Here is a 14,792-nt window from a genome sequence, read left to right as displayed (position 1 = left end):
TGCTCATTGGGGTGCTATGTGGGACCCAGGGCAGATCCCAAGGGCTGTGGTGAGTCAGGACACCCAGGTCCCAAGCATGCCACACACTGGGCTCTGCTTGGCTTCCCTGAGTGGGAGGGTCTTTGAGTCCAACAGAATTCCAGCGTCACCAACAGCAGGCCCAGGTGGCACTTCAGGGAGGGCGAATCCTCAGACACCAGTCCCAAGAACCTGCCGACAGCATGGGCAGCAGACAGCCATGACATGCAGCATGGACAGACGGGGCCCTGCAGCCCGCCTGCCTATTCACCGCGGGGGTTGCCAGGCTCCAGCTGCAGGAGGAAACCGTGTCTAAGCATGGGAGCATTGTCTCCAAGGAGCTTTCGGCTGGGGGCTTTCGGCTGCAGAGGAGGGAAGAGAAGAGCTACATACGCAGAGTGGAGCAGGAAACACAAAACAGGGCTTGGTTATTCCAGGCAGAGCTCCACCGGACCTCTCCCTTCACTTGGCTCCTGCCTCAGGTCCCTGGGTTCCAGAATTAGTTGCTACAAGACCTTGATTTCTCTAAGATGTACACAGGACTCAGCCTCTGCTGGGAGGGGGAGTGGGTAGGCACCATCACGACAGGCAAGCACAGGGGTGGGGAGGTGATGTGATGAAGCGAGGGTGGGGGACAGTAAGAGGCACACACAGAGGCACAGAGAGAGACAGGGGCAGAGACGGAAAGACAGAGAGAGAGAAAATGGATGCAGGGTGGCAAAGACGGAGAAGCAGGGACTCAGAGCCAGGGGTGGAGAGAGGCAAGAAAAGGAGAGGTAAGAGAAGAGGGAGAGAGATGAAGGGAAGAAGGATGCAGGGGAGAGGGATGGATGGGAGAGAGACTGACAGGAAGGAAGGGGGAGCAGGAGGGAGGGGAAGGACACAGAGAGAGAGAGAGAGAGAGACCCACACAGATACAGAGACAGGAATGAAACAGACATAGGGAGAGACAGACCATACAGGGAATTGCAGAGAAAGACAGAGACTGGGCCAAGGAAAGCCTGCAGGATGGGGCCAAAGCCTATGGTCCTGGCTGCATGAGGGAAAGCAGCTACGTAGCAGGAAGACCCTCCAGAGAGCAAAAGACACAGAAGTCTTTAAACTAGCTGGTGATGGGGCAGGAGATGAAGTTCTGAGTGGGGAATCAGAAATCTGAGGCTTTGTCCCAACTTCACTGTTTACTTGGCCTGAGACCTTGAATCTCTCTGGGCTTCAGCCTTCCACATGGAAAGAAGCATCTGGACAAGACCGACTTGGAGGCGGCTCTGGCAATGCTTGAGGACATTGACTTAGTTCTAGGCTTGCTCTAGCCTGGGAGCTTTCCAGGATCAATTACTACTAGACTTTGTGTGCTTGGGACATTCCATTAGGCTGGATGAAGACTGGGGCTGGGCTGGGAGAAAGTGGCCAAGATCCCGGAGGAGGAGGAGGGAGAGGAGGTAGGGGGCCAGGCACCTGCACACACTTACAGCTCATCGTCATACTCCTTGGGGGGACAGACGGCAACAACAAGGTCGATCCAGTCCTGTGGGGAGAAGCCATGTGACTCTGAGGCATGCTCAGCGGTCAGTGGCATGTCTGCCCCTGACACTCCATTCCCATGCCTGGGCACCATGGCCCAGGATCAGCCGGCTGGGGCCTTCTTCCCATGGCGGGGCAGGGGGGTGGGCCCAGGTGGGGCTGGAGGTCCTCCTGGTGGGGAAGGGCCTCACTGTGCAGTCCCATAGTCTGGGGAAGCTTCCAGACTCTGAGGTTTCAGAACCACAGAAGCCAGGGTTGCCAGGTCCTTGAACGACACCAAGTTCCCAAATGCTGATCTGCAGACCCTGGCCAGGCATCAACCTCAGAATCACTTGGGGAATTCCTTAAAATTCTAGATTCATGGACTTGGTGCCTGGAAATCTGAGGTTAGGTCCTGGGAAACGGTATTTTTAACAAAGTCCCTAGGTCATTCTGATGCACAGCCAATTGGGGAATTTCAGGCCTAGCCTTCCGCTCCTAACATTTGAATCCCCTCAGTGGCATCCCTGCCATCCTTAGCTTGTCCATCATTGTCCATCCTTGGCTTGGGTGGATCCAATAAAAATTTTGTGAACTATCACTAGGCCCCTCTACCATGCAATAGCTCCTAATATTGAACTGAAATCTCTCCTCAGGACCTCCCTCCATCCAATCCAATTCTGCCCTCAAGATCACAGAAAACTTTCATTCCCTCTACCCTAATGCAGCACTTGAGATAGTTAAAGACAGTCATCATGTTACCCGTGAGTCTTCTCTTCTCCACATCCCTTCATGTGGGTCCCAGGCCCATCTGGTCAGCATCCTCGGCACTGAACTTAATACCTCAGGCTCGGCTGCCTGCATACAGTTGCACAGGTTGTGCATTGCACAACATGAGCGAGCACCATTCACACTGTAGTCTGTAGGAGGGCACCCCCTCGGATTGTGCAGTGCACAGCCTGGGAGACCTTATGTGGTGGCCCTGACCCAGGTGGGTGTCTAATGAGCCAGAGCAAACTACCACCAGCCCCTCCTCCATTCTGGGCCCTCTACTTCTGTTAATGCTTTCAAGCACTCTCTTGATTCCTGTTTGGTGTGTACTTAGAGAAGACCTTAAGAGTTTTTCTTGGGTGGGTTGCCACATCTGGTCTTCTGGAGTCTATTTGTGCCGCTTGGTTTTTGGATTCAAGGTTGGAAACTGACTTTCTGAATTCTATCTTGTCAGATTAAGACCACTGGCTGGATAGGGTATATGAGTGTCACCCAAGAGTTACCTGGACCTTGGATATCGGCCCTGGGATGGGGCACCCTGACTGTAAGGCCTGGTTGCAGAGGCCAGGGTTTGAGGCAGGCAGGCAAGGGAGGGAAAAAGGGAGGGGGATTGTTCTTACCCCTTGATTCCAGGCCTTCTGTAGGGCAGCCTCAGCCTCAGCCAGGGTGTAGTCCGTCACTATCTTGCCATTGATGGCCATGACCTCATCCCCTTTCACAATGCCACCTGCAGGAAGATAAGGCTGACTGACCAACTGGGCTGTATATGGAAAACGGGGAGTGACTGTAGGGCCGCAGAAGGGGCCTGACTTGGATTCTGAAAGCTCATATGGGCTCAGAAAGCACAAGGGGAAACAGTCGACCAGGTTGCTCAAAGGGCACTTCCTTCCCACCTCATCCACACACCCTCACCCCAGCTCAGTAGAATCGGGACACCAGTGATGAATTATTGCCACCCCAGCTTTTGTATGGGCCTCTGACTGCAGAGGGAAGCAGACCTGCATTTCCAGGGAGGCTACCAGAAACACAAGCTAGTTCTATGAGCTGTCCCTCTCTGTGCTCTGGCCATGCTGGTCAGCTTTAGGTCCCTGAGCAGACTGAGCTCTTTCCTGCCTCAGAGCTTTCACATGCTGTTCCATCTGGTGCACTTGCCCTTGCTCTCTTTCCCTCTTCTTCCAAGTCTGAGATAAAACTCTGAGAGGTCTTCTCTGATGGCCCACTCAGTCTCAAGTAGAGCTTTCCTATTGTTCTATTAAAGTATCCTGGTCTTTTTCTGCACAGCATTTTTCACAGTTTGTAACCATGTATCTATTTATTGACTGGTGGTCCCTCCTACCAGACTGTCAGCTCCATAAGGGCAGGGGTTGTCTTTTTAGTTCATCACGATATCTCCAGCACTTAATAAAATACCCAGCACAAAATAGGAATTCAATAGATATTTCTTGAATAAATGAGTGACGTTGAAGGTGTTCCTGGATAAGCGGACCTGTGATCTAATAAGCAGTTTGAGAAAAGCTGACGTTATAAGCTCAAACAGAGCTACTCACTGCAGGACTTGTCAGAACCTTGAATATGCTAATATGCCTTGTGGCTCTCCGAGAAGTAGATCTAACACACATCTTCAACTTCAGAACCCTTTCTTATTTATTTTTTTTTTTTTGAGCAATTTCTCCCAGTTCTGGTGTCCACAGAACATTCTGTGCTATGCTGAAATAGTTTACTCAGGAGCCTTGCAGGCATGAAGGTCCACAGGATTATGCTGTGTGTTGCTGAAGATGGTGGCTAGGGTGGCTTAAAACACATGTGCTCCTGGAGAACTTTCACCAGCTGCTTGTATGTCCAAAGTAGTGTGGAACTGAACTGTAGACAGCAGTTTCCTCTGGACAGTGGGCCTGGGGAGAGGTAGCTTCCACATTTTCACTTTGTACAAACCCAAGATGCAGCCTCAGGGCCGATAAGGCAGTGGTTGGGCTGGGCCTTTGTAAGGTGGGGAGGGCCCAGGAAGCCACCCACCCATCCTGGTCCTCTTTCCCTGCTAGACATGGCAGACAGGTGGGGCTAGCATCAACCCTTCCCTCAGCTGGCACAGGAAATGAGGACAGAGGTGGAGTGCATTGGCCAGGTGGGCAGCGGTGGGCCATGGCAGCTGCCTAGCTGAGCAGGCCCCCCTTCTACGGCGGAAATGAAGGCTCAAGTGCGGCTGTGAGGGGCCGAGGTCACCAAGGCCCCGGGTGGCAGAGCTGGACTCGCCCTAGCAACCCACAGAAGCCTGGCTGCCAGTGTGCCCAGGTGACTGCCATCCCTCCACCTCCTGCCTCAGGCCCACACCCACCCTCCACCCTACCACCTTGGCTTGTGGGAGAGACTCCAGCCTAGCGTTGCAGAGAAGGGATCTGACTCCGGGACTCCCTGCTCTGGCCTGCAAAGGTGAGGGGCTCCTCCTTCAAGGGCACCTATTCCTCCACAAAGGACTCAGGAGTACTGAAAAGCTGCCCAGACTTGGAAGAAGAAATCACTAACGGTGGAGTTTCAGACACTGTCAGGTGAATGGGTTGATCGTTTGAGGCACAAGTCTGTGCTGGGTCCACAAAGGCTTCACTCATCAGCAGGGGTGTTTTTGTCGGTAAGGGGATCAAGGCAAAGCAAGAAGATCATGCCACAGGAGAGACACAGGGTGGGAGGGGGCCCCTGCCCCGCTGGGAGGGGGCAGGGCTGCAGAAGCTCCCAAGCAGGGGTGGCACTTGTGCTGGGCAGTAAAGCGAATGACCAAACTGCTTGGGTTCAAGGCCTGCCTCCATCCCTTATTGGCTGTGGGTCCTGAACAAGTATTATACTTAACCTTTCTGTGCCTCAGTTTCCTAAGATGTGAAATGAGAGTGATAACGGTATCTCCTGTAAGAATTAAATGAGTTAATACACATGATTACTCAGACACAGGTTATGTGCAGGTACTTAGAATAACATCTGGCACGAGGTGAGTTCTTGACAGATGTTGGCTCTTATCATTATGAAAAGGACAGGTAACGTTTTGATGGTTTCTCTCTTGCCTTTACTTGTGCTTCTGCCTGGAAAGCTCTTTCCCTCCTTTGCAAGGCTAGCATCAACTTATCTTTAAAGGCTTAGCTCAGTATCACCCTTGTAGGGAACGCTCCCAGCAGCCCTCTTTCCCTTGATAGGTCAGGGGCCTCAGGGTTCCCACAGCGTCCCTCCACCCTCTCAGTCCTCTGCCAGCCCACAGCAGACCACACTGTTATCGTCAGCACCTGGCAATTCTGAGGATGTTTTCACCACTAGATGGGGAGCCCCCAGAGGGCAAAGTGGTGTCTGGTTTGCTGTGTGTCTGCAGATCCTGGCACTGTCATATGCCTGCAGGTAACATGTGGGACTGATGCATGAGTGGGTGGATCCAGGTGGGAGGGCATTCCTGAGAATGGTCAGCCCACTCCCAGAAGGCTGCTGTTTGCTTTCCTGGAGGATCCTGTATAACCATCGCACCATCCCCAAACTGGGGCATGGCTGGTCCCCACTCACCGTGCCGCTCAGCGGCTCCGCCCTCATAAACAGCCGAGACGACCACCTTCCCGATAGGGGAGTCCACACCACCTTCCAAGGCCAGGTCTAAGGCTCCCTCCTGGTGAGAAGAAAACAGGCCTTTGGAGCCAAGCAGACAACAGGTTGTGGGCACCTGGGCACCCAGGAGCCTCTTGTCAGGGCCACAGACAGGGCGGGAGAAGCCATGGGGCAATGGCAGTGCTGTCAGGGAGGAAATGGGGCATGGATGCCAAGCGGGGCCTGGGGGTGTGGTCCTACAATAGCAAGGGGTGTTCGCAAGGGGAAAGAGGAGAGTGGGGATCTGAGGGGTCCCCCAGGAGTCACCTTGAGAGTAGGAGAAACAAGGGACCAAGATGGGAGGGGTCAGGGACAAAGAAGCGTGGTCCCCGCCTGACCTCCATGTGCCCGGGTACCTTCTTAATGCGCAGGAGCCGGACATCCTTTCCTACGATCTGCTCCGGGGTGAACTAGAGGGAAAAGACAGTGGGGATGAAGGATGCCTGCCTGAAGGATGCAGGTGGGGGCAGGGGTGGGAGGGAAGGCCAGGCACCTGTGGGACATTGAGCCCCACAGAACATATGGTCAAGGGGACCTTGCACAGCCTCATCCCCATGTCTTCAGCTGGAGGTCCCAGGTCCCATGGGGGCCCCATGGACACACACACACACACACACATCGTTTTTCCCTGGGATTATTGTGAGGACTGGGCGAGAGCATGCCTTGTAAATACACAGCACAGTGTCTGGTATGTAGTTAGTGCTCAGCAAGTGTAACTGTTGTTGTAAACCACACAGACACACACACACACACACACACACACACGAGTTCACAATGGAATGCTGTTTGAAAGGAGCCTACACAGGGAAGAGCAGCTGGGGCCTCCTTGGGGCTGTTCGCATGCCCTGCCTCAACCCCAGGGCCCTCAGAACCCACACTGCACCAGCACCAAACACACCGTAATCCCCCACCCCCCACTCCTGGGCTTACTCCCCAGGGGAGGAGAGCTCTCTCTCACCATGGAGTAGGGGTCAAAGCCTTCCTCGTATTTCCGGAAATCCTGGAAGCAAAGGGAGGGTGTTAGGGCTTCAGAGCAGAGGCCCTTGAGAGTCACTGCAGGAAAGAAGCTTAGGGCGGAGGAAGACGGTGAATGGCTAGGAGGTAGGGGAGAGAGTGGCGGGGTGAGGGGGCAGCTGTGGACTGCATGGGGGATTCGGGGAGGAGGCTGGCATCCCTGACAGCCAGAGCACCCCTGCCCGGGAGAAGCGGGAAGCTACGGGAAGCATTTGAAGGACCCTGGCCCTGGACCCTGCACTGTTCCAGAGGGGTGGGCATCTGTGGCTGGCAGGGGCACCTGCTGACATCTAGGTGGTCTGGGCAGCCTTGCTGAAGGTCTCATTGCCCACAGCTTCAGGTTTTTTAGGCCCTTTCTCAGTTCCTCCAAGTGCCCACCTGAGGCCAGGTCCAGGCTCTGGGGGTGAAGCCCAGCTTTTCTCCACCCAGTGCTCTGACCCCAAAGAAGGACAATATTGCTCAGGAGTCTCCCTGGGGACACCAGTCACAACATGATGGGCATGGGGAAGGGACATCAGGCACCCAGAGGAAAAGGAGGGCTGTCTGTGCTTGCCCAGCACCTGCACTGTTCTTAACGTAATGCTTATCTAGAAGGTAAGGCTCCCCCCAGAACCTAGCCAGGGGAGGAGGAGGGGGACGCTCAGCTCTGGGGACCTGGCTTCATGGGAGCTGTGGGAACAATATCCCCAACAATATGCCCTTCTCACCGAGCGAGGTGGTGAGAAGGGAGAAGGGGGAGCAGAGTGGGAAAAGCACTGTCTTCCCAGGAGTCACACACAGAGAGCAGGAGCCCGGGGTCCATGGACTGAGGGGCCAGGCATGCTAAGCCTGAGGGCAGCAAAGCCTCAGTTAGTCCCCACGGGAAGGTGGGAGCAAAGGAGAAGCCCTGTGACAGGTGCCCATGCAGCCTTGCTGGACTGAGTGGAGTCACCCGCCAGCATACAGTCACCTGGGCCACACCAAGTGTCCCCTGGGGCCTGTGGTTGGCATCACGGGGAGGTCATAGCCTCCTCTATGCCCAGCATGCAGCAACCAAGCTCTGGGCGCAAGACGGGGGCCAGATATCAGCAGACGGATCCCTGGGCATCTGCCAGCCCTGCCTCCTCACTCGCCTTCATCTCCCGGGCTCAACCCCGAAAAGCCTGGGGGTCTCCAGCCTGGTCCAGCTCTGAGGCCACCCCCAGGTCGGTGTGTGGGTGTCAGGGCAGCAGACAGAGGAAGGGATGCAGCAAATCCACGGGCAAGGGGAGTCATTAGGCAGGATGTGGAGTCAATTCTCTTTCACGGAGAGAACCCTGCCTACCCCTGGTTGTGTCTTCTGGAAAAGTGAGCAGGGCTGGCTATAGGCCTCCCTCTCTCCTTCCCTTTGAGAATCTGCTCTCAGTGACAGGCCAGATGGCAAGGACTTGTGTCTTATGTGAATTTAGATTAGAGACCTATAAGCCACTATCGCGGGTCGGCCCTTGAAGAGGGAGTCCAGCCCTTCGTGCAACAGATGGAGACACTGGGACCCAGAGAGGTGACATTCATGCTCAAGTCACCCCGTCAGTGGGCAGTGAGGTGAAGGTCTGACTCCCAGTCTGGGCCCTTGGATTCCTCACCTTCCTGCCTCTCTCTCCTTGAGACCTATTTGTACCTTGAATAACAAAACCCTTAAATGTCTATTTCATCCTGAGAGGCAGGATGGCGTAGGATTTAGGAGCCCAACTATGGAGGCTGACCTCCTGGGTCAAATTCAAATCCAGGACACTAGCTGTGCCATCAAGGGCATGATTCCTAATCTCTCTGCATTGGTTTCTCATCTATAAAATGGGGGTGATAAAAACACTTACCTCCTAGGTTCTGGTAAAGATAAAAAGAATTAAAGTAAGTAAAGTATTTAGAAACAGTGCTTGTCCAGAAGGGAGTGGCATGATGTACTTAAAGTGATGAAAGGGAAGAACCTACAATCAAGATTACTCTACCCAGCAAGGATCTCATTCAGCTTCGAAGGAGAAATCAAAAGCTTTACAGACAAGCAAAAGCTAAGAGAATTCAGCACCACAAACCAGCTCTACAACAAATGCTGAAGGAACTTCTCTAAGTGGGAAACACAAGAGAAGAAAAGGACCTACAAAAACAAACCCAAAACAATTAAGAAAATGGTAATAGGAACATACATATTGATAATTACCTTAAACGTGAATGGATTAAATGCTCCAACCAAAAGACACAGGCTTGCTGAGTGGATACAAAAACAAGACCCATATATATGCTGTCTACAAGAGACCCACTTCAGACCTAGGGACACATACAGACTGAAAGTGAGGGGATGGAAAAAGATATTCCATGCAAAACAAAAGAAAGCTGGAGTAGCAATACTCATATCAGATAAAATAGACTTTAAAATAAAGAATGTTATAAGAGACAAGGAAGGACACTATATAATGATCAAGGGATCAATCCAAGAAGAAGATATAGCAATTATAAATATATATGCACCCAACATAGGAGCACCTCAATACATAAGGCAACTGCTAACAGCTATAAAAGAGGAAATCGATAGTAACACAATAATGGTGGGGGACTTTAACACCTCACTTACACCAATGGACAGGTCATCCAAAATGAAAATAAATAAGGAAACAGAAGCTTTAAATGACACAATAGACCAGATAGATTTAATTGATATTTATAGGACATTCCATCCAAAACCAGCAGATTACATCTTCTTCTCAAGTGCGCACAGAACATTCTCCAGGATTGATCACATCCTGGGTCACAAATCAAGCCTCAGTAAATTTAAGAAAATTGAAATCATATCAAGCATCTTTCCTGGCCACAACACTCTGAGATTAGAAATGAATTACAGGGGAAAAAAGGTAAAAACCACAAACATATGGAGGCTAAATAGTACGTTACTAAATAACCAAGAGATCATTGAAGAAATCAAAGAGGAAATCAAAAAATATCTAGAGACAAATGACAATGAAAACACGATGATCCAACACCTATGGGATGCAGCAAAAGCAGTTCTAAGAGGGAAGTTTATAGCTATACAAGCTTACCTCAAGAAACAAGAAAAATCTCAAATAAACAATCTAACCTTACACCTAAAGGAACTAGAGAAAGAAGAACAAACAAAACCCAAAGTTAGCAGAAGGAGAGAAATCATAAAGATCAGAGCAGAAATAAATGAAATAGAAACAAAGAAAACAATAGCAAAGATCAAAAAAACTAAAAGCTGGTTCTTTGAGGAGATAAAAAAAATTGATAAACCATTAGCCAGACTCATCAAGAAAAAGAGGGAGAGGACTCCAATCAATAAAATTAGAAATGAAAAAGGAGAAGTTACAACAGACACTGCAGAAATACAAAGCATCCTAAGAGACTACTACAAGCAACTCTATGCCAACAAAATGGACAACCTGGAAGAAATGGACAAATTCTTAGAAAGGTATAACCTTCCAAGACTGAACCAGGAAGAAATAGAAAATATGAACAGACCAATCACAAGTAATGAAATTGAAACTGTGATTAAAAGTCTTCCAACAAGCAGAAGTCCAGGACCAGATGGCTTCACAGGTGAATTCTATGAAACAATTACAGAAGAGCTGACACCCATCCTTCTCAAACTCTTCCAGAAAACTGCAGAGGAAGGAACACTCCGAAACTCATTCTGTGAGGCCACCATCACCCTGATAACCAAAACCAGACAAAGATACTACAAAAAAAGAAAATTACAGACCAATATCACTGATGAATATAGATTCAAAAATCCTCAACAAAATACTAGCAAACAGAATCCAACAACACATTAAAAGGATCATACACCATGATCAAGTGGGATTTATCCCAGGGATGCAAGGATTCTTCAATATAAGCAAATCACTCAATGTGATACACCATATTAACAAATTGAAGAAGAAAAACCATATGATCATCTCAATAGATGCAGAAAAAGCTTTTGACAAAATTCAACACCCATTTATGATAAAAACTCTCCAGAAAGTGGGCATAGAGGGAACCTACCTCAACATAATAAAGGCCATATATGACAAACCCACAGCAAACATCATTCTCAATGGTGAAAATCTGAGAGCATGTCCTCTAAGATCAGGAACAAGACAAGGACGTCCACTCTCACCACTATTATTCAACATAGTTTTGCAAGTCCTAGCCACGGCAATCAGAGAAGAAAAAGAAATAAAAGGAATACAAATTGGAAAAGAAGAAGTAAAACTGTCATTGTTTACAGATGACATGATACTATACATAGAGAATCCTAAAAATGCCACCAGAAAACTACTAGAGCTAATCAATGAATTTGGTAACATTGCAGGATCCAAAATTAATGCATAGAAATCTCTTGCATTCCTATACACTAATGATGAAAAATCTGAAAGAGAAATTAAGGAAACACTCCCATTTACCACTGCAACAAAGAGAATAAAATACCTAGGAAGAAACCTACATAGGAGACAAAAGACCTGTATGCAGAAAACTATAAGACACTGATGAAAGTAAAGATGATACCAGCAGATGGAGAGATATACCATGTTCTTGGATTGGAAGAATCAATATTGGGAAAAGGACTATACTACCCAAAGCAATCTACAGATTCAATGCAATCCCTATCAAATTACCAATGGCATTTTTTACGGAACTAGGACAAAAAATCTTAAAATTTGTATGAAGACAAAAAAGACCCCGAATAGCAAAAGCAGTCTTGAGGGAAAAAAACGGAGCTGGAGGAATCAGACTCCCTGACTTCAGACTATACTACAAAGCTACAGTAATCAAGACAATATGGTACTGGGACAAAAACAGAAACATAGATCACTGGAACAAGATAGAAAGCCCAGAGATAAACCCACGCACCTATGGTCAACTAATCTATGACACCAGAGGCAAGGATATACAATGGAGAAAAGACAGTCTCTTAATAAGTGGTGCTGGGAAAACTGGATAGCTACATGTAAAAGAATGAAATTAGAATATTCCCTGACACCATACACAAAAATAAACTCAAAATGGATTAAAGACCTAAATGTAAGACAAGACACTATAAAACTCTTAGAGGAAAACATTGGAAGAACACCCTTGGACATAAATCACAGCAAAATCTTTTTTGATCCACCTCCTAGAGTAATGGAAATAAAAACAAAAATAAACAAATGGGACCTAATGAAACTTAAAAGCTTTTGCACAGCAAAAGAAACCATAAACAAGATGAAAAGACAACCCTCAGAATGGGAGAAAATATTTGCAAGGGAATCAATAGACAAATGATTAATCTCCAATATATATAAACAGCTCATGCAGCTCAATATTAAAAAAAACAAGCAACCCAATCCAAAAATGGGCAGAAGACCTAAATAGACATTTCTCCAAAGAAGACATACAGATGGCCAAGAAGCACATGAAAAGCTGCTCAACATCACTAATTACTAGAGAAATGCAAATCAAAACTACAATGAGGTATCACCTCACACCAGTTAGAATGGGCATCATCAGAAAATCTACAAACAACAAATGCTGGAGAGCATATGGAGAAAAGGGAATCCTCTTGCACTGTTGGTGGGAATGTAAATTGATACAGCCACTATGGAGAACAGTATGGAGGTTCCTTAAAAAACTAAAAATGGAATTATAGTATGATCCAGCAATCCCACTACTGGGCATATACCCAGAGAAAACCATAATTCAAAAAGACACATGCACCCCAATGTTCATTGCAGCACTATTTACAATAGCCAGGTCATGGGAGCAATCTAAATGCCCATCGACAGATGAATGGATAAAGAAGATGTGGTACATATATACAATGGAATATTAGCCATAAAAAGGAATGAAATTGAGTCATTTGTTGAGACGTGGGTGGATCTAGAGTCTGTCATACAGAGTGAAGTAAGTCAGAAAGAGAAAAACAAATATCGTATACTAATGCATGTATGTGGAACCTAGAGAAATGGTACAGATGAACCGGTTTGCAGGGCAGAAGTTGAGACACAGATGTAGAGAACAAATGTATGGACACCAAGGGGGGAAAGCCACGGGGGGTGGGGATGGTGGTGTGCTGAATTGGGTGATTGGGATTGACATGTATACACTGATGTGTATAAAATTGATGACTAATAAGAACCTGCTGTATAAAAAAATAAATAAAATTCAAAAATAAAAAAAATAAGTAAATAAAATTTAAAAATTAGTTTGAAATTTTAGATTAAAAAATAAGCACTTAAAAAAAATGAAACAGTGCTTGGCACACCACAGCTAAGTGTCAGCTGTCACCTGTGACTGCTCAGTCCTGCGTTGGGGGCAGCTTCCTTTGCAGACACCCCCCCCCCAATCTCACTGTACAACTGACACCTGCCCTTTGTTCCCTGCCTGCAGTCAAGTCAGCCTGTAGTCAGATATTCGGTTATTGGTGAGGATGTTGGCTGCAAGATCTCCATCTTGGGGTCTCTTTCATCAGCAATGAGACAGCCAATCCAATGGCTGGCTCTGAGGATGTAAGCCCCAGAAGGTGGGAAGATAAGTGGCTGGCTGCCTGAATCCACTCATGGACCTGCAAGGACTTCTGTGGGGCCCCGTGCACGGGAGCGCCCCCTGCAGATGGAGGACCTGGGCCACCACTTCCTCCCTGATGGTGGTTTGGGGCCAAGTGGGGTTTGGTGAAGCTGTGATCTGCCTTGAAGAGGCAAGACATGGGAAGGGGCAGGGAAACACCTCAGGCAGCCCCTTTTTTTCTCCTAGAGCTGCAGCAACCACCTATCTTGGCCTCTGTGACCCTCTGCGGGGTCCCCCTGCTGCTCCTCTGTGAACAAACAGCAGCAAAAGAAGTCAGCCCCCAGGGACCCTGCTGCTTTCTCAGCTTGGCCATGGGGTCTCACAAGCCCAGGATCCCCACCTGATATGAGACACACACACACACACACACACACACACACACACACACACACACACTCCAAACCCCTGGCCACAGGTAACAGGACACAGTTTTGGCTTGAGGCTCCTGGAAGATGGCGCTTGGGGCCACCTCCAAGCTGACAGGCACTCCCAGAGAGGTCAGAGTGGGAGGGGCAGAGGGTGCTGGGGAGGACCACAGACACACACGACGGGTATCATTTTACTTGTCGGAACGCTGTCTGATAAACCACCATCCTCTTCAACATCTCCTGTGGCTGCCAGGAAAAAAAAAAAAAGTTCCATGCTGGATGTTACCAATAGGTCTCATCTGCCCCCTGGTGCCAAACCCTGGGCCTGCCAGCCTGGGGTTGCTTGGCCAACATCCCTCCCCAGACAGACGCAGCCTGATTTATGTGAGGGGCCCCTCAACGCCCCCAGATGCAACAGCGACCTAGTCCTAGTCAAGAAGACACCACCCCTTGTCATCAGCCTGAAAACACAATGCAGAGGCATCAGCAGGCTGTCACAGGAGCGTGAACTTTGCTTTTTGGAGAGCTAAAGCTCAAAATAAGTATCTGAGCTACTCCACCCTAACATTTGGATAGGGTTTCCTTGAAAGGGGAATATAAACTCTGGCATGACTCCTCCCACTGTGGGTGGGAGGCCTGTCAGGGGCCAGCACCCTTGCAGGGGGTGCACCTGTGTCCCAGCTTGCTCAGCTGTGGGCGACTGGGAGTGGGCAGACCCTCCCCCCACCCCTCAGAGCCACACCCCACATTCCCAGTCGCAGTGAGGAGTGAGACAGGAAGTGGAGAAGGGAAGTGGATCTGCTTTGGCCAGTTCCCCATCTGAGGGTGATCTACGACAGGCCTTAGGGGTGCAGGCCAGGGCAACTGGAATCACTGTAGGTTTTGGCAAAATGGCAAGTAGGTAGGAGTTTGGGCTTTGGAGTCTGAAAGACTGGAGTAAATTGTCAGTCCTGGCTCTGC

At 49.1% G+C, this 14,792-nt stretch overlaps 1 protein-coding gene across 2 annotated transcripts in view; it reads right to left on the bottom strand.

Moving 5' to 3' along the window:
- Positions 1-330: 330 nt before the first annotated feature.
- USH1C (USH1 protein network component harmonin) overlaps positions 331-14,792 on the bottom strand; it is a gene marked incomplete at its 3' end in the record, with an annotated part of 51,306 nt that continues 36,844 nt past the window's right edge. The window contains exons 20-26 of one of the 2 annotated variants that reach the window (XM_081239584.1): positions 14,028-14,078; positions 6,857-6,898; positions 6,255-6,308; positions 5,821-5,920; positions 2,910-3,016; positions 1,488-1,543; positions 331-403 (exon numbers count right to left, since the gene is read on the bottom strand). In XM_081239584.1, the coding sequence (XP_081095710.1) occupies positions 331-403; positions 1,488-1,543; positions 2,910-3,016; positions 5,821-5,920; positions 6,255-6,308; positions 6,857-6,898; positions 14,028-14,078 (483 nt within the window). Of the gene's footprint in view, positions 404-1,483; positions 1,544-2,909; positions 3,017-5,820; positions 5,921-6,254; positions 6,309-6,856; positions 6,899-14,027; positions 14,079-14,792 lie in introns of those variants that run through there. The other variant, XM_081239585.1, reaches the window with a different exon arrangement.

The sequence above is a fragment of the Mesoplodon bidens genome (genome assembly GCF_964165515.1).
Source record: "Mesoplodon bidens genome assembly, chromosome: 7".
Taxonomy (NCBI): domain Eukaryota; kingdom Metazoa; phylum Chordata; class Mammalia; order Artiodactyla; family Ziphiidae; genus Mesoplodon; species Mesoplodon bidens.
Note: the sequence above shows the minus strand (reverse complement) of the source record. Positions and strands in the feature narration are given on the sequence as shown.